Raw genomic sequence first — 27,766 nt, 5'->3', positions numbered from 1 at the left:
TGACTCTGATTTGATGGCACATAATCAATCAATCAATCAATCAATCAATCAATCAAAGTAGCTAGATAGGGAAGCCCTAATGTTTGGATGGAGGAGGAAAGGGTAAAGCATTCAGCTAACCAGCAGAGGGCACCACAGATTCATGCATTTGCTTGGCCAGATGCCTCTTGAAACAGAAAGAAATCAATAAAAGCAGGAGCAGACCATAATTAGCACAACTGGATAGATCTGAAGTGCCCCATCCACAAACTGGAGAAAATGTGCTTAGTTCTCATTGCAACACAAACCTATTTTTCCATTTTAAGCCACACATTGAAACGTAGGTCTCAGCAATAAAGGAATCAAGAAATGCGGGAGTCTAATTTTTCTGACTTTTGCCATGCAGGTTTGCAATAATACTTTTTGGCCAACCCAGCAGAGCTGGCAAAAAGTCGGGTCCCCAAACGCATCCATGTATCCTGCGCAAAAATGCCTTTTATTAAGGAAGACCGTTTGCAAATATTGTGAAAGTTTGGCAAAACAGCGAATGCAGGTGTCTGGAAAACTGCAAACCCAAGCATACACATATGTTCCCTGCGGACTTCATCTCTCTAAACCAATTTTGATGAATTCGTGTCTTTTGCAAAATAAGGAGTTTGAGTGTAAGGTGTTTTTAAAATATTTAACTGGCAAAAATAGTGCGAAAATGAGCAACCCAGAGAAATTGAAGCAGAGAGAGGCAAGCATAATTAAAAGTCAGGCTGTCTTTGAACCAGGAAGGCCTGCTAGTGGACAGGAAGAGGGTTGGTTTGGATGATCTTCTAAGCTCCTTCTGGGTTCCATGATTCTCCCATGCACATGTTGACTTATTCAGCACTGATTAAGCAGCTGCTTTGCTGCTGGCCTGCAGGGACTCCGGCTTCAAGGACTCAGATGTTGAATCTCTCCAAAACCATATTGCAATTTCAACCTCAGTTGCCTATTACTGCTGAAAAGCTCTTATGCTTCTCTGAGGGATCCTCAAAGCTGGTGCTTTCTCAAGTGCCAACTGGGCAATCCCCCGAATTCCCAGCCAGGCTGTTAATGTGGGGTGCCCGTTACAAGACTGGCGCATAAGTCATGCAGCAAGAGGTGTGAAAATCGTACAGCTCTTTGAGATGACATCTCAGGAGGCCCAGCGTGGTGGTTTGGAGACATGACGGCCTTCAAATGCTTCTTGTTCTCAAGAGTGTGTGAAAAAGATCAATGAAGTTCTGCCCAGAAACTTGTACGGAGGACGTTTTGGGAGAAAAAAAATCAGCCTGCGGTGAAAAACGTGAGGCTCGGTGTGGGCCAAGCCATTGGTATCCACAGCTCTTGAAAATCTGGTTACTGAAATACGGGGAGGCATGGGTTGATCTGTGGGCAGGCACCAACACAGAATCTCATAGGGATGTTCACGGGGTCTGGTTAAAAAAAATCACAGTGCGATCAAAGGTCTGCCTGTTTTTTTATGTAGGTAGCTGCATGCTGCATGCTTCATACATAAGGTCCGTGCATTTTTCTCATGCATCTTCATGCCTTATGTGCATGTGTGACTTCATTTACTCATGAATTCTCATGCATTATACGCATGCATTACACGATGCAGCCTCATGTATAATGCAGGTGCATTTTTGCATGCATCCTCATGGACTACCATAAAAATGCGCATTCCTTTGAGGCATGATGTGCGTGCACGCTCTCACACACTATCAACATGCCCTTTCGCATCCTCTGCCTGCATTTATTGAAGTGTGTGTAAAAAATTAATTTCACCCCGAAGTTGCCAAGGTTGGGAAACACTGGACTAGAAGCTGTGCTTTATTTTGGGAGGTACTATCGGATGGTTTTACAGAAGAGTGGGCAACTTATTATCCGTTGCCCCAGACAAGGAGCAGAACCAGTGAATTAAAGTTATTAGAAGGAAGATTTACACCACACAAGGGATTTTTGGACTACACTAGCTGTCAGCCTAAAGAGTTGTTCTTCTGTGGAGGTCTTCCAACCAAGGCTGGATGGTCATCTGTCACAGATGCTCTAGCAGAGCTTGCCCTGAGCGGGGTTGGACTAGATGACCTCTAAGTTCCTTTCCAGCCTGATGATTGTATAAGGCCCATCCCAGTTCCCATTTCAAGGGAGAATCTGCCTAAGACCATTAGCAATTACTTCAATCAATATCCAGCTGGACCAGGGCATTCGGTTCAGCGTCTGATGCCGATTCCATCAAAGTATTTCATCCCTGCGAAAACCAACCCACTCTCTTTATTGACCCCTCTTGTGTTAAGCTGCCCTAATGGCGCCTTTTGAACTATTTAAGCACGCTGTGGGTAAGGGAATCCTCAGGGGAGAAAGATAAGACAGGAAAAAGCTCCTAAAAGTGAATTCAGCTCCCCAGGAGCCTTTTCATCCTTTGCTAGTTGGGGAGAAGGGGGGAAACTTTGGCTGATTAGTGGGGTCATCCTACCCCTAGGAACCACCGAGATCGAAGGCTTTGGAGTTTGAGGTGCCCCCTTGATGGAGAAGCAGCAGGAAAAATTAATATTGAGTGTCTCAAAGGGCAAAATTCTTCATCCCACCGGCCCAGTGCTCAGAGGCTGGATCTCTCCTTGGTGGTGAGAAAAGCAGGATTTTATTTTCAATTTTCAAAGTTTTTCAATTTTTTTATTTTGGGGAATTGGGCAGAGGGCAGGGCCAGAAAGGCCAGGGGTCTGGGTGCCAAATCTCTCAGCCTAGGAGAGTTGCATCAAGTAGCAACACGTCTGGCATTTGCCTTGAAGGGTCCCCCTTTTCAAATTTCAATGTCACTTCAAAGTAATTGAGCAAATTAGGAGCTACCGTCACAGCATGGATGTTGCAATGTTGGACTTTTGCAATGAAGAAAAAGCCAGCTGATTATTTCAGGCGCACCCAGCAGGTGCCCCTCCGTCCTTGGAGATGTTGGGGGTCTTAGCAGTGCAAAGGAGCTGCTTCAAACCTGCTGCATGAATTTCCCACAATGCCCTGGAGTGTCGCTCGGTCGGAGGCCTCTATGGGAAATTAAAAGACTTGCTTGAAGAACAGACTGCCTGGGATGGCAGTATGCTTATCTGTGGACTGTTTAACTGTGGTTTATCAAACAAGGCTAAACAGCCTGATTTACAAGTCACAGTTGCTAGCTTTTCACAACACGCTCAGCCAAAACTTGCTGGCTGCATTCACACATTCAGAGTGATGCGTGAATTAACCCATTTTATGGGCTGTCCCAGTGAAGTGAAGCATAAACTAAGGAAATGGCCTGGTTTCCACAATTCGCTCAAGCCTAAAAGAACAAACCAAAGTTAGAACTAAGCAAGCTGAGTTTCCTGTGTGAGTGCAGCCCTGCTCCATTCACTGACCTGGTTAAACATGCTGTGTGAATGCAGAGGTTCAATTGTTGCTAATGAAAGAGGGCCCCCAGCTTTGACTCTGAGCCTCTTTGCAGGGGGGTCCTGATGGGCCTTACGGAAGCAGTCTCTGTCCTTCCTAATTCAAATTATGGGTGGTTACTAGCAAATATTGTGGCTCCTCAGAAGTATTGTCCATTAGATACATTTCCAAGGCAGAATGAGGGAAAGGGGGGGGGCTGTTTCAAGGAGAAAGTCCACAGACTAACTCTCCCCCCTCCCCATGAAGATGCTATGATAGGAAGGACTTTTTTTGCCCAATCACATTGGGACACACCAGCACTTTTAGGAAACAATCTGAAGTATGTGAGATCTAATCTTTTCTAAGCATATCAATTCTTCCTTGGGAGAAAAAAGTATATGACATGAAGCCGACGTTCGTTTAACCATGGTATTCTGAATAAACAATAGGCTGAATTTTCATGTAACACTTAGCCCTAAACTGTGGTTTGCAAATCGCAGAGGCTGGCTTGGCAGGGCATCCAAGGCAAAATCAAAACTCTGGTTCAGCAAACTTGGTAATCCCAGTTCCTCGCCTTGCAAAAGGACTTCCGGCTGAATTACAGCTGGGGTGTGGTCTGAGTTGGCCAACTCCCCATCCAAACCCTTCCTTGCTCTCCGAGTTTTATGTCTGGATTTGGGAACAAAGCGGGATCATGGCAGCTTTAGTTCCTTCACTTTCTGCACCCCAATCTCCGTTCAGATATGACCGTTGGTGAAAAAGCCATGAATGTCAAAAAATCTTGCTCCGGGATGCTTTTCTGCACCATGCTTAACCCATGTGCAGGGAAGCATATACTGTAAGTCTCAGTCGAAGCACCATTTTGAGAGCATCTTGATCAATATAGTAATACCAACTTCACTTTTGGGGGCGAGCTGTATTTTACCCCTCTGCAGGTTTGGTACTCACTAACTTAACTTCATCACAGCCTCAGGTCAGAACAAATCTGCAGCCAATGAAACAAAAGGAGATGAAATTGTTGTAGAAATGAAGACTAGGACGCTCGGGTCTTCATCCAGGAAAAGAGTTTAATATGCGCATAGGTTCAGACAAGCTCAAGCTTCAAATTCTGAACCCCGAAGGTTCGGGGTCCTACTTCTTTTATACCCCCTCCTTAATGATTATAGGGGACGCGGTGGCGCTGCGGGTTAAACCGCTGAGCTGCCGATTGGAAGGTCGGCGGTTCGAAACCATGCGGCAGGGTGAGCTCCCGTTGCTAGTCCCAGCTCCTGCCAACCTAGCAGTTCGAAAACATGCAAATGTGAGTAGATCAATAGGTACCGCTTCGGCGGGAAGGTAACGGCGTTCCGAGTCGTCATGCTGGCCACATGACCACAAAGGAAGTGTCTTCGGACAAACGCCGGCTCTTCGGCTTTGAAACGGAGATGAGCAGCGCCCCCTAGAGTCGGACACGACTGGACTTTACGTCAAGGGAAACCTTTACCTTTACTTAATGATTATACAGCATAGACTAAGTGTCAACTTAGAGATATATGATATAACTTTAAAAGCAAGCCGGGTGAGAAAAGCCTGGAGGAGCTGGTGAGCTTCCTGCCCATCCCTTATCTTTGCTCAATTAGCTGCTACAGAATACACATACATTCCTGTTTCTTATCTGCCCGTCTGGCTCTTCCCCACATTCCACACTTGCAACAGATAGCTTACTTGCAATAAACAATTGCCTGATGAAAGGGCTTTAGTTCTCTGTTGTTTCCTTGACCCTAATTCCAATTTCACCTCGATATTGTTTATGGCACTGTCCATTGATGCAACCAGGGTAGCAAAATCTGGCCCCCATTCACAGAACTAAATCATACTGTTCGGTTTCATCTTAAATGTGTAAGTGGGGCAGGGAGGGATCAGAATAGCTTTTGATCCATTTGAATTCCTTTTGCTTCCTTGGGACAGAATAACCCAAGCAACAGTTTTTTTTTTCCTTTCTCAGTTTTGGGGGGTCCCTTCCCATTTCTTGCCCAGATGGGGGAGTCGGATCTATGCCCCAGTTCCCAGGTCTTTGCACTGTTGCGATTGAGATCTGCCAAGGCACACGGCAGCTTAGGCCAGGAGCTTAGCCAAATAAATCTGGATTTTGCTCTGCTCCAGCAGCAGATTGCAGAGACTCAGAACCAGGCAAGGAACTCCGGACAGAAGCCCAGAGACAGGGAGAGACAGGAGGAAAATTTGCAGCCGCTGAGCCCGTTGGTGCACCTTTCACTCCGTCCAAAGCCTGCAGGAGGAAGGCGGATCCCATTGGTTATGGTAGGTCCAGTTCCCACTGTTGTTTGGCCAGGAGCATAAGATCCGAGGGGAAAGGAGGAAGTAGAGGAGGGACTCAGAAATTTGGCAGCAGGGTGATTACACACACACACACACACACACACACAGAGTCACCCTTCAGCCTTTCGGGACCATCCTGCACTAATTGGTTCAGACGGGGCCTGGGTGGAATAGGGGCAAGTGGGTGGTTTTTCCAGGAGAGGCAAGAGGGAGGCTCATTTGCTGGCAGAAGAAGGAAACCATTGCCTCTTCCGCCCTCTGCCCTCCCTGGTGCAGAACTGGCTTGTGGAGCTACGCGGAGCCTTTTCCCCCCTTAAAGTTGAGCTGAATTCATTTGTTCTACTCCCCTGAGACAGCTCACCCACCTCCCTCCCCAGGAGAGGCATACTCAGGCCTCCCACCACCCCTTGCCAGCCTCAGTTTCAGACAGCGCCCATTCTCATTGCTCTGGCTGGGTTCACACAACACACTTGAGCCACAAACTGTCCTGTGACTAGGTGGTTGGGTGAGCCCAGAGCTGGAGTTAGCTTCTGATTCAGTGCAGTGTGAATTCAACCTTTTTGAAAGGGTAGGGCCACATTCATGGGCAAGTCAAATGCTATAGTTTGCCAGTGTGCTTAAAAGCCCAGAATCATGGTCTCGTAGAATGGACGGTCTTGTTGAATGGGTAGTGTCTTGGAGGTCATCTAGTCCAACCCTCTGCCCAGTGCAGGAATCCAAATCAAAACACAGAATCAGAATGGACAGGCTGGATAGGAACTTGGAGATCATTAATCTAACTCCTGCCCAGTGCAGGACTCCAAATTCTAATGTCTTGAACTGGGGGATCTGTTGGAAGGGACTAGGGAGAACTTTGTCTAACATCCCTGTCCAGGACAGGAACCCACCGCTACCACATCCCAATGGTGGTGGCCCTCCAGATTCTCCTTAAACCTCCCCAGCAACCTCATTCATGGTGGGACAGTCTTGCCAGTAGGACCTGTTCCTGATGTTCAAATGAATTCTGCTTCCGTGTCATTGAAACCCAGTTTGGAAGAACTCCAAAGAAGTCTTCTTCATCTTCTCCATGACCAACCCAAAGAATCTTGAAGGCCCCCATTTTGCTTGACTTCCTCCAGGGGTACAAGATGGCCCTCCTGGTGCTCCTTCCTTCACTTTGTGGCCACAGTTACAACTCGGTGGGGTAGGCAGGGCTGGCCCTAAGTCACCCACAGCTAAAAAGGATTTTGAAGCTGAGCGTAGGCTCCCTCATTCTTACTAAATTAAAAATGGTGAGTCAGAAACATATGACATTTATAAAAGCCATATTTTTTCCCTGAAGGACTGACACATTTTACAGATGGGTTTAAGTTGAAGTTTATTTTCCAAGTATTTCTGGGGTAAACTGTGAGAGTATTGCTACATTAGTGATTTATAGCACCTTTTAGTATCATTGGGTTATCAGTGTGGTGATATAAACCATATCCTCATTACAGTTGCATCACCCCAGCAAGGGCTGGGTGATACCATAAGACACTACATATTGCTAAAGTGGGTGCGGCCTTATCTGAAGTGAAATGTGGAGATTCCTAGATAATCCAGATTAGCTAGGCTGGTCTGACTCTGTCAAATGGGGAGAGGGAGCATCTGGATCACCCGAGGTGGCCCATAACTCAGTGGGGAAGAATGCTGGGAAGATCTTGTTGAGTTGGTTTCTATCTGTCTCCATCAGACCGCCATTAGGCTCAGCTTCTTCCAGCTCTCCACCATGGAAGGGAAAGTGATCCATGTAGCACTCCTGATCTTCTTCCTGCTGTCTGTGGCCATGACCAGCTGTTTCCTGTGGCAGTACAGCCTACCCAAAGTGAAATCCAGTGAGTACAAAATCCAGTGCCGAAGGACCATCCAGGTCATGGTTCCAGACTATGCTTGTGCCACCACACTGAAACAGGACAGAGAGTGTTCTCCAGTCTGCTTCGCCATGTTTTCCCTGCATACTTCTTGGAGGATGGGACATGTAGTTCAACAGTGCAAGTTGGGAACTGGGCCAAAAGGGTAACCCAAAACTTAAACAGATCCAAGCAAAGTCTAAGAGACTTCAGGAATGGGTAGCATACAAAGAAAGGAAATGAATAAATTCATTTTAGGAAGCTCAGCAGGGCCTCTACATTTCTTGCAGAGTTTGAACAAAGAATTATTTCCAGCATTTCAGCAATGTCTGCGAGGTGTGGTCAAAAAAGTCAAGATGGCAGCTGCCACATTATGCACATTAAAATAAGTGGAACTTCAATCACACTGCCTCCGTCTTGACTTTTTTGACCATACCTTGCAAACTCCCCTGAAACACTTCTACACAGGGCTAGGAGAAATTCCTGAAGCCTTCAGGGAAGTTTTTGCCAATCAGTAGCCACAGTCAGGAGGGAGAAAAACTTTCAATTACTTTGCTTTTGAATGCAAATGTATCTTAATTCACATTTTGAACTGTTACAGTTTTGCAAATTCCCCAGGGCAGTTTGCCTATGCATGAATGAAGGCTGCCCAGAAATAATTCTACACAAAAACGCATTGTATCTGATGAAAAATGTTTGCAAAACATAGGCAAAGCTAAGCAAAATTTACCTACATTTGGAGAAAACGCACCAAAGCAACTTGAAATTTTATTGCAATCTGAAACACAAATAATTCTCAAGCAGAGTGTATTGAATTACAAGGTTATAAAAATGAGGAAATTAGCTGAAATTGGCCCTTTTCTAGTCCTTAATATTGGTTTAGATCAGTGTTTCTCAACCTTGGCAACTTCCAGCTGTGTGGACTTCAACTCCCAGAATTCCCCAGCCTGCTGGCTGGGGAATTCTGGGAGTTGAAGTCCACACAGCTGGAAGTTGCCAAGGTTGAGAAACACTGGTTTAAATACATCCAGTGATCTGACTTAGTAGTTGATTCTGTTCTGTCCTAACTCATTAACCCAGCAATGACCCCAAATTTGCGTTATTATTTATTATATTGATCTATCTTACAAAATAATAATAAAAAGGTTCTCAAGATTTCACCCAAGCATCTTACGCTTTGATAATTGTCAGCTTCCAAACAAAACCCACTCAACCTATGCAAAAGTGGGGACCAACTACCGTAATGCTTATTGCCATGCAGAAAACGATTTCATATGATTCAGGCCCCCTGCTGATTGATTAATTGTGTTTAATTTTGGTTGATTGGTTTTAAACGCTCAAATGTTTAATTTGCTTTAATTGCTGTCATATTTGTAACATTGCGGTCATTTTCTACAGAATCCGTGTCAATCGGCATCTTTAAAATATTGTATGAAACATTCTTGTTTAAATACACATATTTAACCTTGCAGCGATTTTTGCACATTACGTTGAATGTCACACTAACTAAATACGTAAAATTGCGCCACATAAAAATAAGGTCAGCTGGATTGGCAGCCCAGATCTGGTGGCCTACATAAAAAGATAACCAGGATGAAAACTAAACTGACATGAATATAGATGGGCTGTACATCCGTATTCATCCATATTCATCCATCCATCTTCATCCGATTTCTCGGTGTCTCTCTCTCTAATGCATTTATAAATGGGGGCCCATCTAGCATGCCAGCTGATTAATTTTAATCTTGGTTGGCTTTTATCTAGGGTTATCAGATCCGGGCTGCAAAAATCTGGAACGGTGACTACAGACAAAGATAGCCAATCTCCTGTATCTCTTTGCTGCATGTAGTGGTCAGATGGCTTTGTCCAACATATGGGGCTGGTAGTCCAACATATCTGAACAGCCCCAGGTGGGAAGGCTTCATGAGGTCCAGAGTACAAGTGAATCTGGATTGGAATCTGGATTTCCATAAGCCGTCAACTCATATATGCCATTTCCACTTCTGTCTCCTTCTGGGTCTTCTTCTAGCCCCAGTCACAATAGAGACCAAGCCAGAAGCAGTGGAGATGTGCCCCCGTTATCCAGATCCTGTCCAGCTGGACCACCCCATCCCCATCTTGAAAGATGCTCTGGGAAAGGTACGTCACAATGAAATTGGTGCATGGAGGAAGTGGGAAGATGTTCTTCAGATGCCAGCACAGACCAGGGTAGGAGAAGCTGGCTGAGCGGCCATTTCTGGTCTCCATTTGTTTAACGGGAAAATATCCCTTTCCATCCTATGCTTTGTTGTTCACAAAGCTGGCTTGGAATAAACAGGAATGGAAAGATTGTGAACTCAGTGTTCGTGAGATCTTTAGCTTCCTCCCTCCCAGATCAGAGCCTTTGCTGCATTTAAAAAAGAAAAATCACATTTTTTAAAAATCAGTATAGAAAATGGATAAAATGGATAATGCAAATGTGACTACAAGTTTCAAAGAATATAAAAAACAGGAAATACAGATAAAGAAACAAATATAGGCAATGGAACAAGGCAGCTAAAATATCATATAACGAATAGATCCTAATAGATCCTTCAAAGCATGTAATACTATAAAATATTTCATATCCATTTTCAAATCAAGACACACTTAAACTTTAAACGACTTGGTTCACGCAGTTCAGATCATTAAAAAGAAAAAACAAAGACAACCTGTAGGTTACAAGCAGAGTATTAAGACAATACTCCAGATCAGTTTTTTCTCAACCTCAGCAACTGTAAGATGGGTAGACTGCAACTCCCAGAATTCCCCAGACAGCTGGCTGGCTGGGGAATTCTGGGAGTTGAAGTCCGCCCATCTTAAAGTTGCTGAGGTTCGAATTATGAGGTTGATTATGCACTGAGTTAAAATATAAATTCTAAATTGTGGATGCGGCCCATGAAATTGTAATCCAAAAATGATTTTCAAAGAGAATTGACTTCTACTGATCTGCTTTGGGGCAAATACACAGAGACTGTGTTATGTTAAGGAACCTGGGATGGACAGCAATTGGCCAGATTTAACTCTGATCCTTGGGAACTTCCAGGGACTGCCAGATGTGGGAAACGTGTGGGTTTCCCCTCCACATGAAAGCAGTGGGGGGAGTGAAAATACTTATTTTTGTTGATGTCCTCCCACCCTATGGAGTAGTTTCCAGCTCAGATCTGCCTCATTTCAGAAAGCAACCAAGATGAAGTTATTCCAAAGGACTGTTGAAAGCTCCAGTTGACTGTGTAGGTGGCTCTCTCTGATTTTTTTTTTTAATATTTCCACTGTGTTTTTATCTGTCCTGTTTTATGCTTTTACTGCTGTAAACCACCAAGTTTTTAGATAAGCAGATAAATGAATGTATGTTTGTTTGTTGAGGGCGTTAGGAAAAGACAATAGAGATCAGAATTACAGAGTGCCATTAGAGACGAACGTATTAAAAACACAGGAAGAGTAAAGAGAAAAAAGGGGGGAGATTGCCTTTCCCCCCCCCCCCTTGTTTGAGACACTTTCATTTTTGAATTATAACATCATAATCGCAACCCCTAGAAAAAGCAGCAAGGACGGAAGGGAGGAGAGGATGGCTAGAGCAACCTGCAGAGACTGGAATTTCTAATTTGCTTCAGAAAATATTTGAGCAAATGGGCAACAGGGGCACTTGATACAGAGTCGACAGCTTTTGAAAAAAGAATGAATGGATGGAAGACTTCTAAAGCTGAAAGAAGGGATGAAAGAAGTTAAGGAGTTGGAAAGCGCTGAGGAAGTCATTGTTGGTTGGGTTCCCACAGCCCAGTTATCAACCGTATTGTCTACCTTCACACATCATGCTAAACTGCGGCTTGTTTGTTGAATAAGCCATGGATGATTGGGTTCACCTCACAAGCTATTTCAGAAACCAACATCTGCAAGCTACCTCAGCTGTTTACGCGTCACACTAAGCCAGAACAGCATTATGGTCTAGGCAGTGTTTCTCAACCTGGGCTGCTTGAAGATGAGTGGACTTCAACTCCCAGGATTCCCCAGACAGCATGGACTTCAGCTCTGGGAGTTGAAGTCCACCCGTCTTCAAATGGCCAAGGTTGAGAAACACTGGTTAAGGGAGATATGCAAATATTAGCTCATTTCATAAGCGAAAAAGAAGTCTAAAATGTTACTCCTTGCCTTTTTGTCCCCAAATCTTCTCTAGGTAGACAACCTCCTCCAGGACAAAGTCCACAGTCCGGGCCTCCCAGCCTTGTCGGCCGTTGTCATCTACAACGACACCGTCTTGTGGACTGGCAACTTTGGAAAATGCAACAGCTCCAGCAATTTCTCTCGTCTTCCAAATGAATATTCCATTTACAGGTGACTTGGAGCTTGCTCCAGCTGGATGGTGTTTGGCCAGGGATCAGCCGCTGGATGTCCAAGTGCCCCCCGCCCCCAACACCCACACTTCTTGATATTTGATTATCTTGGTAAACAAGAGTGGGAAGCATCATCCTGGCTCAGAAAAAGACAACCCGCCCATCCCATTTGTTTGCATGATTTTAATTAATTAATTTAAAAAGCGGGGTTGGTAACATCTTTGCTTCATACCCAAAAGGTTTCAGTAGGGCTTGAAAAATCTTGCTGCCAGAAACGCTGGGAAGCTGTCGCTAATTTGCAAAGGGACCCTTGGTCTTGACGTCAATCTCATCAGCTTGCATCAGTGCTGTGCAGAAATCTGAGCATTTCTTTAAAAATTTCCCCCTGTGAAAGAAGCAGCTTTTTTTTTCCTGTTTTATTCTCTGGAGCAGCCTTCCTCAACTTTTTGACCCTGGAGGAACCCTGGAAATATTTTTCAGGCCTCGGGGAACCCCCGCCCATTCAAGTTCAAATATAGGCCAGAAGTTACAAGATCATTCTGTTCATTTCATGGGTAGACCTGTATAGATGCATCAATAGTGTTCTTAAACTAAAAATAAAGAATGAAACTTACCTCTTTAATGTGAAGCTGCCCGAATTTGAAATAATTTTTAAAATAAATTGTGATCTCCCGGGGAACCCCAGTGACCTCTTGTGGAACCTGAGGGTGCTATGGAACCCTGGTTGAGAAGCCCTGCTCTGGAGGACCAAGAATGTTCTGCTGGTGGGATTTGGGAGCTAAAATGATTCTTGGAATGGGTGGAAGAGATTCTTGTTGGGTTCTTTCACCTTATTCCACATCTTTCCATCTTTCTATCCCCCTACAGTCTGCACCTCCCAGTTCTTGAGAGAAATCCCATTGTAATGCCTTTCCTTGGGGAGGGAAACCAGGGAAGCTGCAGACAGCTGGAGAAACACTGTTGGGTGCTTTGCCTTTCCACATCTTCCCATCTCTCACCAGCCTCCTTGGCTGCCCTCCCTTCCTTTCTGAAAAAGTCCCATTGAAGAAATTCCTTTGTGATTGGATGGAAGGGGGAAGCCAGGGAGGCTGCAGAGAGCTGGAGAAAGGATGTTCACTGCATTCTGCTGTCCCTCTTTGTCCCACCACTCTGCAGCTTCCCTGGCTGCTCTTTCCTATCTGAAAAAGTCCCATAGAAGAAATTCCCATGGATTGAGTGAAAGGCAGAGCAGCCAGGGAGGCTGCAGATGGCTGGAGAGAGGACTGTTGTTGTGTTTTTCTGTTCTTTGTCTTCCTATCCCTCTACAGCTTCCCTGGCTGCCCTCCCTTCCTTTCTGAAAAAGTCCCATTGAAGAAATTCCTTTGTGATTGGATGGAAGGGGGAAGCCAGGGAGGCTGCAGAGGGCTGGAGAAAGGATGTTCACTGCATTCTCCTGCCCCTCATCTTCCCACCGCTCTGCAGACTCCCTGGCTGCTCTCTTTCCTATCTGAAAAAATCCCATAGAACAAATTCCCATGGATTCAATGGAAGGGAGAGAAGCAAGGGAGGAAGGAGATGGATCGAGGCAGGAGGATCATTGTGTGTTTCTGTCCCACATCTTCCCATCCCTCTGCAGCCTCCCTGGCTGCCCTTCCCTCCTGATCTGAAAAAGTCCCATAGGAGAAAGTCCCTTGGGATTGAATAGAAGTGCAGGAAGCCAGGGAGGCAGGAGATGGATCGAGAAAGGAGGATCATTGTGTGTTTCTGTCCCACATCTTCCCATTCTTCTGCAGCCTCCCTGGCTGCCCTCCCTTCCTTTCTGAAAAAGTCCCATAGAAGAAATTCCTTTGTGATTGGATGGAAGGGGGAAGCCAGGGAGGCTGCAGGCCAGTGGAGAAAAGTTTACCCAACGAAAGACATAATATATACATAATCTTGGCCACTTCTCCCTAAATTAACAGAAGACTGTTTCACTCCACCCACAAGCACTATGCAACATTTCTTTCTCCAAGAAAGAAATGTCTAAGGCAAATTCTCTTGAAATTAATAGGAATGAACGGTGGGGTTTTTAAAAAATTTTTTGCATGGCACTCATTTCAGTTGCTTTCTGGGAATTCCAGTGCACAAGCACTAACTTTTGATGGGAGCTTTCTTTAGGAGTGGAAATGCACGTTCCTTAGGGATCAAGGTTTTCATCACCAGATGCTGGTGTTTGCTACAGATTTTCCTCCATTTTATTTTAATTTAATGGCTGGAGATGCCCTTCTCAGCTGGTCTAGAGTCCCTTAATTTTTTAATACAGACCTGATTTTGATAGAAGGAAAAGCAGTGATTACAAGCGTTGAGACAAGGGGGTGCACATTGGCATGCTCATGCGCCTGTGTGTTTTTTCAATTGCTCTGAAAGGGGGAAAATCATTGCCACCCAAACCTTGTCTGTTATGTTTCTATGCTCATATATGTTAGAATTGCAAGCATCTCCAAGATATTCCCAACCGTAATGCTGTATAAGCTATGGGAGGAAGGGAAGGTGACTTCACTTGACGACCCCTTGGAACGCTATGCTCAAAACTTCACCATTAAAAACCCCTTGGGGCATCTCAGAGAATCCAGGAGGATGTACTTGGGGGATGGACCAAGATATGCAGAGGAGAAGCCCCCTAGACCATCTTCAGTCACCCTGCGCAGGATGGCCAGCCAGCTGTCAGGTAGGAAATGCTGGGAGCAGGTTGACCAGTCCCAATCTATCTGCCAATCCACACTCTTTTGAACATACCAGCAGCTTAGCAAATAAAGCATTTCTCTTCATGAATACATGCAAGTTGATGCAGACTTTCCCCTAATAGGGTGGGCAAAGCTTCAGTCTGGAGTCTGGCTTTGAGTGGTAGGATTGAGCCCGTGTGAGGATTTTTTTTTCCAAATTGAATCCGTTTTCAGGAACAAACCGATCTGATCCCATGAGCTGAGCCAGCCTGATGATCCCAAACAAACGGACCATTCAAGTTGGATTGAAGCCAGACAGGGCAATGGCTGAGCCACCGATCTGGATCAACGTGTACTGGAATAGGAGGTGGCGTTTCATTCATGGGTTGACTTGAGAATTAGCTAAGTTCCCATTCAAATGCAGTTTGAACGAATGTCTCCCACCCAGCCCTCCTCAGAGCCAGCCTAGTCCCCTTTTGGACATTCCTTGCAAGGTGGCCAGATGTTCATGTGGTTACCCAATTCTTCAGGGCTGCCCAGGCGTCTGCGTGCCACCAGCCTGACATGGAAAGGATCCACTCAAGAAGCATTGGTGCTCCTCAGAGATGATGTCCTGGTCGCTGATTCAGGAACTCGGTGAGCAGAAATCCTTGATTGTCTGGATTCACCTTGGTTTTGTACAAGGCTATGAATTCAGACATGTGCCCAATTCTCCTTGGGCACTATATTTTATTGTGTCGCTCTCCTCAACCAAGCTGGAATCGGTGCCATCCAGATGCACATTGAAACAGTGGACATGACAAGGAGGAGGTGCTCCTAAAAGTGAAGAAATTTGAACCCTTTTTTTTTTAGTTCAATATTATGTCGTTTAAGCTGACCTCTAATAAAAGCTTTACTTGCATCCCAGACCATTCTTAAATCAGCGCCTTTACCTAAATTATATTAAAAAAAATTTTTTTTTTTACTTGATGGACAATTTAGGGCTGGTTGATACATGGGGACAGAAGACCCTAATTCAAGAGAGTAGGCCTATTTTTCAGTGAGGCAGAGATCCTTTTCAAGAATAGATATGATGTGGATTTCAAAACACCTGGCTACGAAGGTTTCGAGAGAGAACGGCTTGTTCAGATCATAATCCTGTGAGTTTGGTTTATAAAAGAAAATCTGGTTCTTTTAGATGGAGATTAAACAAAATGTTCTTACAGAAAGGTGTAATAGTGGAGGACTGTAAAAAGAAATTAAAAGAATCTCCACAGATTTTGGAACTCTGAATTTCCAGTTCTTTTTTAAAAAGGATGACAAGCTCCGACTTATCTTTATTTATTTATTATTTATTTATTATTCCAATTTCTATCACCGCCCATCTCCCCCTAAAAAGAGGGACTCTGGGCGGTTTCCAAGCTCCTGCCAACCTAGCAGTTTGAAAACATGCAAATGTGAGTAGATTAATAGGTACCGCTTCAGCGGGCAGGTAACGTCGTTCCGTTTAGTCGCGCCGGCCACATGACCACAGAGGAAGTGTCTACGGACAAACGCCGGCTCTTCGGCTTTGAAACGGAGATGAGCACCGCCCCCTAGAGTCAGACACGACTGGACTTAACGTCAAGGGAAACCTTTACCTTTACTAAAAACATGAACGTATAAAATTACAACGCAAGCCACCGAGATAGTAAAATAATAAATATAAATATAAAATCCAAGTGGGGGAGATTTCATTCGGCAGGGAGGGCTCTACAACACCAGCCACCCCCAGGAAGATTTGTTGCCCTTCCCATCCTAGGTGAGGTGACAGAACCAGGTCTTCAGGTCCTTAGTTATTTCTTAGGTAAATTTGTATACCTGCAGGTGGAAAAAGGTCACTGTTCTGTTTACACTCCTGTTTTTTCCCTCTGTTCAATTTTTGTAACATTTCCTTCAACCCTACATGCATCCATGTTGACAACGTTCCTGTAGTCTTGGGCTCACTGCTGTTGCATTGATCTACATGTGCCATGCTTAAAACACTGCAAGAAAATGCCATGGTGCATACTGGTTTTACTGAAATTTGTGGAGGGTTTTACCAAGGGTGCAAGGAAAAATTTGGCTGGGTAGAATTTCTAAAGCATTCGTGGATGAATGTGCTTGGGGCAACTGCCTCAGCATCCAGTTAATGCATCTGTTGCCTGCAGTGAATGTAAAAATGGGTTCCTCTCAAAGATGCAGGCGAGATATTTGAGTTGGGTCTCCAGGTTTAGATGGACCATCTATTGTGGTTGTTAATTCTCTCTGCTTTTCTCTCCTTCTGTAGGTGCCATTATAGCAATCTAGCTTTCTCGCTATTGGCTCATGTATTAGCTGAGCATGCCACTGAGGTAGAGTACCAGCACTGGATTTCTGAGAATATCCTTGACCGTTTGGGAATGGAGGACACGGGTTTTGATATCACGCCCACCATCCGTTCCAGAATGGCAGTTGGTGTCTATGGCAGTGGACAAGTAGCTCCCCTCTATGATCTGGGCTGGTACAGGCCTTCTGGCCAGATGTTCTCGACAGCTGCTGACTTGGCCAAGTTAGCCATGGTCTTCTTGGGCACATACCGCCGGCGTCTTCTGGAGCCAGAGACTCTGAAGACCATGCTGACCCCCCTCTTGAAGTGCTCCAGGGAGTACTTTGCCAATAAGACTGGGACCCCTTGGGAAATTAACGAGCAGTTGGGTTATGACATCATCCGGAAGGATGGGGACATAGATGGCTACTCAACCACATTCTCCCTAATCCCCAAACTCCGCTTGAGCTTCATTGTGTTGATGGCTGGTCCTCGCCCCCAAGGAGGAGACATTGTAGCCCAGACCTATGAGTACTTGATTCCCGCCATGGAGTCTGCCTTTCGGGAAGTCGAGAAGAAGCTCAGCCCTCCACCAAGTCCCACTCCCTACGTGGGCTATTACACCTTCTCCAACTTGACTTTCTATGAGATCAAGGTTGGCGCCGGTGGAGGGCTGCTTATGCAGCAATTTGGGCCCCACGTTGAGAAGCTGATCCCCAAGAATTATCGAACCATCAAGCTGCACCACCTGGAGGGCCGCACCTTTCAGGTGGTCTTTGATAAGGAGTTTCCATGCACCCTGCGCTTGGGCTCTGCCTCTGTTTCCCTGGAGACCCAGAATGGGCAACTTTTCAACTTCTACCCTTTTGACATCAAGGGGATGTCCCCTGGCTTTGATGCCCCAGGACTGAACACCTACAATGTCCTGCGTATTCAAAGAAAGCCCATCTTCTATATTTAACAGAAATGTCACTTTGGCTGCTCAGAGACCAGTGGGGGCTGCTTCCAACCATGAAGCTGCAGAAAGGGAGGGAAACACAGAGCATCCCACAATGAGCTGAATATTTTCACCTTCCATTAAAATGATGAGTGCCGGCGGAAAAAATTCCTTATTGCCATAGTTGTCCACTTCTAAATGCCACCATAAGATATGCCCCAGTTCTCCTGGTGTCAGCCTTAATCAGTAGACCAGGCAGGAGACATGACCAGATGAGTTAATTCCACTTTAATGTAAAGCTACATTAACACTCCTGCAAGTCTGAAAGAACAAATCTCTTTTACAGTCTCCTTTCCAGCCCGAGAAACCAGGGAGGGTCCCTTCTGAGCCTCTTTCTCCGCCCATTATGCAGCTGCGGGCTATGCCCTCTCTTATCTGACCGTTCTCTTTGCCCCATCTCTCAAGATCCTTCTCACATACTATTACATGCATTGCCACGTCCTTCTTAAAAAAGAGATGCTGTGTCTGAAAGTACAAAACTAACCCCCCCCTCCTCCTTCCCAGCCCGAGAAACCAGGGAGGGTCCCTTCTGAGCCTCTTTCTCCGCCCATTATGCAGCTGCAGGCTTTGCCCTCCCTTATCTGACCCTTCCCTAGGCAGCGTCTCTTTGCCCAATCTCCCAAGGTCTTTCCCACATACCATTACACCTGGACATGAGCTGTTCTGGGCCTTGTTCTGCCCACTGTTGTTCCTGGAATTTTTTCTGTTTCCACCCAAAGGTGAGCAGATGTGTGGAATTCTGGGAATTGTAGTCTCCAGATCTCCAGAAGGAGTCTGATTGGGTAGGCTGTTGGGACTCAAGTTCTTAGCATGAGTAGGTTTTGATCTTGGGTCAGGTTTAAACAAGAGAGAAACAAATGAAGAACAAATGTTATCCCATCATGCTAAGACACTTACATTGTTCAGAAGACTTCAGTTAGATTCATGTTCCCATGAAGCTGGGGAAGCTGGACTTCAGAAAAAAGCTCCTAACAGTAAGAGCTGGTCCATAATCAAACAGGCCGTCTTGGATATGGTGCCTCTCCATTATTGGAGGTGTTCAAAGAAAGGCTGGATGGTGACCAGGATCCTGTAGGACTGGATTCCTGCACTGAGCAGGGGGTTAGACTAGATGCTCTCTAAGGTACCTCCCAATCCTCTCATTCTATGATTCTATGGAATTATACGAAAGTAGATTTTGGTTAGATTAGGGATGCGGTGGCGCTGCGGGTTAAACCGCTGAGCTGCTGAGCTTGCCGATTGGAAAGTCGGTGGTTCAAATCCACGTGACGGGGTGAGCTCCCGTGTCTAGTCCCAGCTCCTGCCAACCTAGCAGTTCGAAAACATGCAAATGTGAGTAGATTAATAGGTACCACTTTGGCGGGCAGGTAACAGCATTCCGTGTGGTCATGCCGGCCACACTACCACGGAAGTGTCTACGGACAAACGCCGGCTCTTCGGCTTTGAAGCGGAGATGAGCACCGCCCCCTAGAGTCAGACACGACTGGACTTAATGTCAAGGGAAACCTTTACCTTTACTGCTAGATTTTGGTTGGACATCATGAAGAATTTCCTGACTGAAAACGTCTACGGTGGAATATGTGAGATGGTGAACTCACCTTCCCTGGAGGTATTCAGCCATGAGTCAGAGATGCTACAGTGGCAGAGTCCTGCAGTGGGCAGGAGATGGACTGGATGATCTCCAAAGTCCCTTCCGTTCCTTCCATTCCATGATTGTATGAAGCCATGAAGCTCTAATGGCAAACAAAGACTCAAAGACTCTACAAGGTCTGTTCAAAATCTATGCCTTGCTTTCAATCAACGAAGGATGGTGTGTGTGCCTCTATGTAGACACATGTGCCTGGGCTGGGTCAAAAAAGTCAAGATGGTGATTGCAACTGCACAATCAACAGCTCTTTGTACACGTGTGACTCAACATACATACAAAAGTGGTAGGGCTTCAGTCAAGCAGCTGTGATTGCTTTCTTGACTTTTTTGACCCCCCCCCCACCGTGGACACTGCTGTTTCAAATTTTAAGACAGTTTGGGATATTTTCATGTTAACAATGATTTGTTGTGTTCCTGACATGAGGATTAGGAAGGTATGCCTGTTTCCCTCTATGATTTGCAAATTGCACGGAAAGTTTCAGAGATGATTCATGTCTACGGTTGTGCAAACCAAGTGTCAGGCTACCAATACCTTTTGTGGTCCTTAAAAAATCTTGGAGTTGGTGGATTTGACATTCTGTCGTGAGCACTATGGAGCTGAGGCATCTCTAGACCGTTAAATGAATCCCAGATGCTCAAACAAAGAACAATGGAGTACCCCCAGATCCCTGGATGTTTGGCGACTTCAGTTGGGAAACATAAATCTTGGTAATTTGTCATCAGGGATAGATTTTAATCAGCATGATTTGTGCCTGAGAAAACAAGATTAATCTGTTAAGAGTCATTAACAGCATTTCAGTACATTTTCCAACCCACCACACAAGCCCTTATCGGCTGTTGCCTGGGACATCAACAACTACAGTGGGAAATTCAGAAATGCCAACATGGGTCTCTTCTACTTGCCCTGGTTGATCAAGGAAATGGTTAACGTCTTCCAGCCTGAACCTCCTTGAAAGAGAAGTGACGCACACGGGGCGCATGGCCTGAATGTTGATGTTTTACCTCTTGGGTGAACACATAAAAATCACAGCGCATGGCCAAATCTGGCAGTTGTGAGCATGCAAGGCTCAGTAGGCTTTGGGGAAGATTAAGAATGGAGGGATAATATGACGAATGTTCAGTTTCAAATCACAGGATTACAACGAGGGGGGGAAAGGGGCACTGGGATTAAGAATCTGCACCCCGCCAGTTTTATGTTTGGTGGGATCAAATACATTAATATTTGGATGGAAATTCCCATGCTGAAGAGAGGAATCCTTGAATTGTGTTCTTCCTCCTTGCAGGCTGGAGGCTCTCTCTCTGAGAACTACCCCCCCGTTCCCAGCCTGATCAGCTGCCAGATCATCATTTGTTTAGTAAGGCTGCCCGAAACCTCCGTTTGTAAAGCCCCTTCATCTGCATTGCCAGATCAAACTGAATTTTTAAATATCTTATTTTAAAGTTAATTGAACACAGGAAAGAATACACACCACGACAAATGAAAGGCGTACCAAAGAACCAAAGAGCAGAATAAAATTAAGTAAGTAAACACAGGATCTAAAATGTGATGGTTACAACTAACGGATCCTGCCCTGAGCAGGGGGTTGACTAGATGATCTCCAAGGTCACCTTCAACTATTATGCCCTGTTGATAGTGATGACTGCAGCTTTTGAAAAAAAACTGCTGTTACAAATGCAGGTTATGGTATTCCCCCATTCTGTTTTTTTCCTTTTGTGCTGGACATTGTCCTAAAATACTTACAATAAATAGACACAGAAATCAATGATAGGCCAGAGAATTTTTATACCACCAAAATCAGAATGGAACCATTCTATTTATGCCCAGACTGAGAGAGAGAGAGACATACATTGCTTGAATCTGCAATTCTGTCTCTTTACAAAGAAGTTGGGTTTGATGATCCTTTGGAAAAATAAACCAAATAAAATTCCTCCCACTGCGCAACTCCAGATGTATTCATTCCTCCTAAGTTAGGCAGGATTTACGTCATCTGTTCGCCATGGCATTATGAAAGAAGAGGAGCTGGGTAAAGAAAAGGCTAAGGGAAGCAATTTGGAGAAATAAGAAATGCCTGCAATGCATTACAGCCAGTGATTAAGAGGGAAAAAAACCAGTTATAATTATTAAAAGCTCAGCAAACCATTGCCAGCTTCACCTCCATCAAGATGACCATAGAAGGCAATTGGTATAGCATCTCTGGGGTGGAGAATTGGATTTATTTTGGACCTGTCTTCCATAGGCCTTGTTGGAGATGGTGGTGGGCTCCAAGATGGGTTTAGATCAAACTTTGGCTAAGCTACATAGGGCAGGGTTTCTCAACCAGGGTTCTGTGGATCTCTAAGTTTCCATGAGAGGTCACTAGGGGTTCCCGGGGAGATCATGATTTATTTAAAAAGTTATTTCAAATCCAGGCAATTTCACATTAGAGAGGTAAGTCTCATTCTTCATTTTTAGTTTAAGAACATTGTTCATGCATCTAGACAGGGCTACCCATGAAACAAATGGAATAATGTTGTATTGGAGCCTGAATGGGAAGGGGTTCCCCGAGGCCTGAAAAATATTTCCAGGGTTCCTCCAGGGTCAAAAGGTTGAGAAAGGCTGACCAAGGGGTTACCTCTAACCAGCCCAGAAGAAGCAAAACAGCCAATTCTGCTTGGACAGGTATGGAGAATAGGTGAACGGTGTTAGCCTTGTGTTTTAAAATATTAATCCAACATTTCAGGGTTGACCTACAAGGAAGGAAAGCCACAGAGAGAGTTTTGCCAGTTTTCCACTAGCAAAATTCTGCCTCTGAGAAGTTTTTACGGAGTCAAAGGAAATGGGAGGAGACATCTTTCCTACTAAGTTTAAGGATACTGTTTGTTGCCCTTGCTTCAAATTGGCTTTCTGCTATTCAGAGCGAGAGTTGGGCCTATCCCCTTGCTCTCAATGGCTTGATGAGATGAATCCCTAAGAATATGCCCAGATGGCTACATTGTATGGGCCATATGCCCATTCAGAGTGAGGTCGGGCATTGTCCTCACTCGGTATTATCTTTGTGATACATTTAGATAACCAAAAGCCATCACGGAATTATTTTACAATGTTGTAACATCATATGCCCTGTATATAATGTCCAAAAGGGTAGGATCAGGAAAAATGTGCACTCTTTCTCCCACACATCCACACAGTACCCAGAAGGTGGACATCTTTGACATAAAGGTAATTGAGGAAGGAATCATCTAACCCAATTGCCTATTGTTTTTATTTTTAATCCATGTACCCAGTAACAAAGAACAGATATAGGCAGAAATGATAGCTTTTCTGATCCAGAGTCAGGAATCTTTGTGCAAGTTCCTGTTACAGGAAGCCGAACAGCGTCATTAGTATTTTATCGGATGCACAGAGGGAGTTTGCATTTTTAGATGGGATTCCAAAACAGCTGTTGCCTCCCTTGCGGCGAGGTGGTAACAAATGCATTTCTGATGGTATGGGAAATCCTAATTTAATTGGGCTTCCATCCAAGTAGAGAATTTCAGCTTGAAAAAAAAAAACCTTTCTTTATATTGGTCATTTAAATCAGGGTGCTTTGAAGAGATTTCACCCCATTGTTGGAATTATCAGGGGTCAACTCAGCATTGTCTCATAAGCATAAAGGGGTCTTTCTAGTAAATGCATCTCTGTTGTGCTTGTGGGATGTCACATGGGTCACCTGATTTCCACTTCCTCCTCCTTCATGGGTTTGGGGATTAACAATCTCCATTTACCTTTTGGCACACCTGCAAGCAGGAGGTGCTGCAGAACGCAGCTCCCGTCCTTTCATCTCACTTGCAAGCAGGCATTTCTATTTCCATAAAAATGTCTACCAAGAACCAGTGATGAATAAGTGCTTTCTACTATGAAGCTACTTGTATCCAGATCTACTGAATAAATGTAAGGCACTTTTTTTCTCTTCATCTAACTGCTGTGTGAAGACTGAATTCTTTTCTGAACGGAATTAAGCTTAATGCACAAGTTTCTTTTGAGTGCATGCTTCTACTTTGCAAGATCGTTGTTAGCTGCTTGGAGTTCTTTTATTAACCTTTAAAAATGCCATCAGCTGGACCACCTGAAGGTGGCCTTTTTGGACTCAAGAACCCATCTGTTCCTTTCCAGCAGAGCTGTGTGGAGGGATTTCTACGGCAGATCTAGGTGAGTTAGAAGAACTGTGGTGTGCCTCCTTGACCTCCCTTTCTGTTATTTGCCATCTGCTAGCCAAGACTGAGGGAGTTACTTCTTTGCTCCGATGGGTATTTGGGTATTTTTTCACCTCACCCTCAGGAGTAGGTTCAGGCAGGTCCTTTGGAAAACTTACTCTTTTTTCCACACACTTCCCAAGGCCAAACATTTATCCCAGACGGTGTTTTCAAGGCATGGTTAAAAAAGCAAGATGGTGGCCATCATGGTACAAAGCACAAAAAAAGCAAGCAGAGCTTCATTTGCAACATGGTGGCCACCATCTTGGGTTTTTTAAAATTATTATTATTACACTCTGTTTACCTAAAGATGTATCTAGACTAGTTCCCCAGTTCCGTAACTGGTGAGAAGGGTACTTCTCACCACCTCATCTTCAAGGAACTGATGTCCAGAATTAGGATATATAAACTCAGAAATGTTATGAGCAACTTCTTACTAATGGCCTTGTGTTCAACCCCCTCTCTCTCATTCCCCCTCTCCGGTCTCTTCCCATCATTAGGCCTGTGCAATACTTTGGATTGTGTCTCCCAACAACGCATGGGCATGTGCAACAGAATGAGCATGGCACAGGTTGCCCCGTTTCCATTGCAATCGGGGGGAAAGATGCAGCTGCTTTAAAGGGTTCGTGACAGTAGTAACCTTTGTGCTATTGCACACGTCAAAGCCCCTTTCGGAAAGTGAAGTGCTGCAGAGCCCTAGCAATCTTCCAGGGAGTGTGACCGGTTGCACTGTTGTGTGCAGTTTAGGCACGCAAGAAACAGCAGCACAACTAACCGCAAAGATTTTAAAAAGCGTGCACAAACACACATGCACAAAGGAAGGGAGCATGCAGATGCAGAAGCGGGCTTTGATTTTAGAGCTGAAGTGAGCTTCAAAGTTGAGGTCAGCAGTCATTCGGCCATTGCGGGGCTGAAGGGCAATTTTGAAAGGGACCACGGGAGACTTCTGTGCCTCCTGATGGAGAGAGAAGCCGAGGGTATTATAAAGTGAAAAATGTGGGAAGGAAAAATAAGGAGAGACATCTCCATGTGAGAAACTATGAAGGAGGGGAACAGCTTCCCTCCTGGAGTGGTGGGTGTTCCATCACTGGAGGTTTTCAAGAAAAGATTGGACAACCAATTGTCCGGGATGGTATGAGGACTCCTGCCTTGGGCTTAGGCAGGGGGTTGGACTAGGAGACCTCCAAGGTCCCTTCCAGCCCTAGGATTCTATGATTCTATGATTGTACAATTCTTTGATTCTTTGGTACTATGATTCTATGATCCCCTGCCATCATGCGACCCTCCTATTGATTCCCTTTGTGGAAACCAACCCTCAACAGGAGATTAAAAGAAAGAAGGACTGCCTGCCCTTTGTTTCAAGGAAACTTCCCAAATCATCCAGTATTGCCTTTCCTGAATTCTAAAAGGCCGCAGGAATCTAAGACCCATTCGAAACCTGGGTGCTGCTCCATGCCGTTGCCTGGGAAATTGCTGAAAGCGATGCTTCTACCGATTTGCTCAGTGTGCAATGCGTAACAGCCACGTCGCTCCCAGCCGGATTTTCCTGAACTGCTCAACTGGCAACGAATGGCTGGTTTCCATAGGAACAAAGCCTGGCAGTGGGATGGCAAAGCTTCTGCGTTGTTTGCAGACAAGGACTGGGTGGGCTGTCAACTGTGCCCCCCTTGGGGAATCCAGGCACAGCCGATGCATTTTCTTCTCAGCACAGAGGTCCATCCACATGCAGATCCCCAAGGATCAAGTCGGTCTGCCTCCCAGCACAATCCTTGTTCTTTCTCTGTTTCATTCTCCCTCGACTTCGACTTAGATGGCAGGTTAGAAATGGTCTTCAGGCTGTCCACAAAAAACAATTTCAGAGTCAAATCCGGCAGGCAGAAGGATTTGCTGGGCAGGTGCAGAAGGCAATGACTCATCCCCTTGATCCCAAGAAATCCAGCCCAATTCCATGCACTGAACCTGCCAGAAATTTGATTTGCAAAGTCAATTTGATTTGGAGATTGGGCAGAATCTCCTCCAAATTCTATCTGCAACTAATCTTTGCCTCCTCCAGGTTTTCAGGGGCCACATGTAGTCTTTGAGCTCAAGCTGAGCCTTTCTTTCTTTCTTTCTTTCTTTCTTTCTTTCTTTCTTTCTTTCTTTGTTTATTGATTGATTGATTGATTGATTGATATGTTTATATATTCAATTTATATAGCCACCCATCTCAAACCAGTGACTCTGGGCAGCTAACCATCATCAAAACAGTTAAACAATTAAAACTGGACAAAAAGAAATTAAATCCAAAGAGCAGCCAAGAGATATTACAATCTCTTCTAATAAATGTAACAATAACAAATAAATACTGTTTAATAAATAGTTAATAATAGGCAATGTTTAATAATATTTCCTAAACATTTAATAATAACATTCATAATAATAATAAAAATATAATACCATCCAGAAATACAGAAATAATTAGAAAGACACTTTCTTATTAATACCTCCCCAATTCCACCTTTTACCTTTTTTCTTCGCTTTCCTACTATTTTCTTTTTCCCTCCCTACGTTTTATTACTTACTTATTTTACTTAGGCACTGCCCAACTCTGAAATGACTCTGGGTAGCTCGCAATACAGCAAAAAAAAACATGATAAAAAAAAAATACTGAATAGAGAAACAAGATGGGATCTGGCCACTCAGTGCAAAAGATGTACAGAAACTCACCCAAGAAGATTGTGACAAAATTATTGCATGCGTTCTTTTAATCCAGATCTTTCCTACATGCTGTTTTCCAAACCCGTTTGTGTACTGTACATGCCATGGCAAAAAATGACTTCATTCCAAAGTTAAAATCCCTGCCAGAAGGAGCTATCAACCTGCTATCCAATTCTTATTAAGGAGGGCTGATTCTCCCTTTTTCTTCACTTTGGCCAGTATTTTCTCCAAAATTTCTCCCCTCCCTACAAGAAATGCTTCTCTGACCGTCACCTCTCTATACCTTTCTGCAATAGGCCTTTTCAAGCCCCTTTTCCCGAAAAGATGCCACTTTGTCAACATTTTACTATATTTGTATGTATTTCCCAAATGAATTCATGTTTGTGTGTCTTCTCTGTCTTCCAGACAACATGTTTTTTTGGCGTTCAGGTCTATTAAAGTTTGGCCCAACCAAAGCTGATTTAAATTCTGTTATGACGCTCAACAACGATGCCCTTCTTATTTTTAGCAAAGAATTCAGAAGCACCACAGGTGGATCTGGTTTAGCGTGCTTGTTTTCCCTCTTGATCAAGTGGATCTCTCTCAGGGTGTTCCCAAATCTGGAAACCACTATTTCAAGATATTCCTTGTGGGAATGACAGTTAGAGCCACTGTGATATTACAAGATGGATTTTTGTTTAGGCAGTGGCTGAGAGACCATAAAAGGGAGATGCAAAGATGATTCAGCTCTGCTTGTGGGGCAGACTTTGATCCACTTCATTTCAGATGTGTCAGCCTGGAATTGCCCTACATTCAACCAGCTGTTTGCTATTAAATTACTGCTGGATATGAGGTTCTCGGAGATTGCATGAATCCAAGATATGGATGTGGCTGAGATGGCCAAGATCGCTGACTGATACCATGAGCAGGAGAGGATCCTTCGTGGTGACATTCCATGGAATGATTCACTGGTCTGTACCTGCATTTCTACAAACAAGTTCATGTTAATTTTGTGGGTTCTTGTCTTCTCTCAGCTTTTTAAATTTAATTTTTTAGGACTCTTTTTCCCTTGTTTCTTCCAAAGCAAAGGAAACATGGGTGAAGATCTCATAGGCTCAATGTGCAGTTCTGACACTCTGGAGGTGGTGTGAATGCCCCCTTTCACTGCACAACCATCTGTTCTGTGATCTGTAGGCTCCTTAGCATTCCATGTTTTGGCTAAATCCTGATTTAGCCAAAAATCCTAGATGTGCCATCTAGTTCATGTCAGCTCTTAGCAACCACACAGATAGATCTTCTCCATGACGGTCTGTCCCTAACCTGGTCCTTCA

The 27,766-nt window shown here is 44.6% G+C and overlaps 1 protein-coding gene across 1 annotated transcript; it reads left to right on the top strand.

Moving 5' to 3' along the window:
- The first annotated feature begins 7,407 nt into the window (after positions 1 to 7,407).
- On the top strand, positions 7,408 to 18,081 carry LACTBL1 (lactamase beta like 1). Its single transcript, XM_063317443.1, has 6 exons — positions 7,408 to 7,553; positions 9,598 to 9,707; positions 11,761 to 11,918; positions 14,362 to 14,603; positions 15,129 to 15,234; positions 16,886 to 18,081. The coding sequence occupies exons 1-6, from the start codon at positions 7,448 to 7,450 to the stop codon at positions 17,862 to 17,864; spliced, it is 1,701 nt and encodes a 566-aa protein (XP_063173513.1). The 5' UTR covers positions 7,408 to 7,447; the 3' UTR covers positions 17,865 to 18,081.
- Positions 18,082 to 27,766: the final 9,685 nt, after the last annotated feature.

Source organism: Candoia aspera, chromosome 18 (genome assembly GCF_035149785.1).
Source record: "Candoia aspera isolate rCanAsp1 chromosome 18, rCanAsp1.hap2, whole genome shotgun sequence".
Lineage (NCBI taxonomy): Eukaryota > Metazoa > Chordata > Lepidosauria > Squamata > Boidae > Candoia > Candoia aspera.
The sequence above is the reverse complement of the archived record's forward strand: the minus strand, read 5'-3'. Positions and strand labels throughout refer to the sequence as shown.

What these genes read in the sequence shown, in the direction of transcription:
- LACTBL1 (XM_063317443.1), top strand. Translation starts at nt 7,448, where the DNA reads ATGGAAGGGAAAGTGATCCATGTAGCACTCCTGATCTTCTTCCTGCTG. An exon ending in TGAAAGATGCTCTGGGAAAG is followed by an intron (nt 9,708 to 11,760) that starts GTACGTCACAAT and finishes AATCTTCTCTAG; the next exon opens with GTAGACAACCTCCTCCAGGA. An exon ending in GATGGCCAGCCAGCTGTCAG is followed by an intron (nt 14,604 to 15,128) that starts GTAGGAAATGCT and finishes CCAATTCTTCAG; the next exon opens with GGCTGCCCAGGCGTCTGCGT.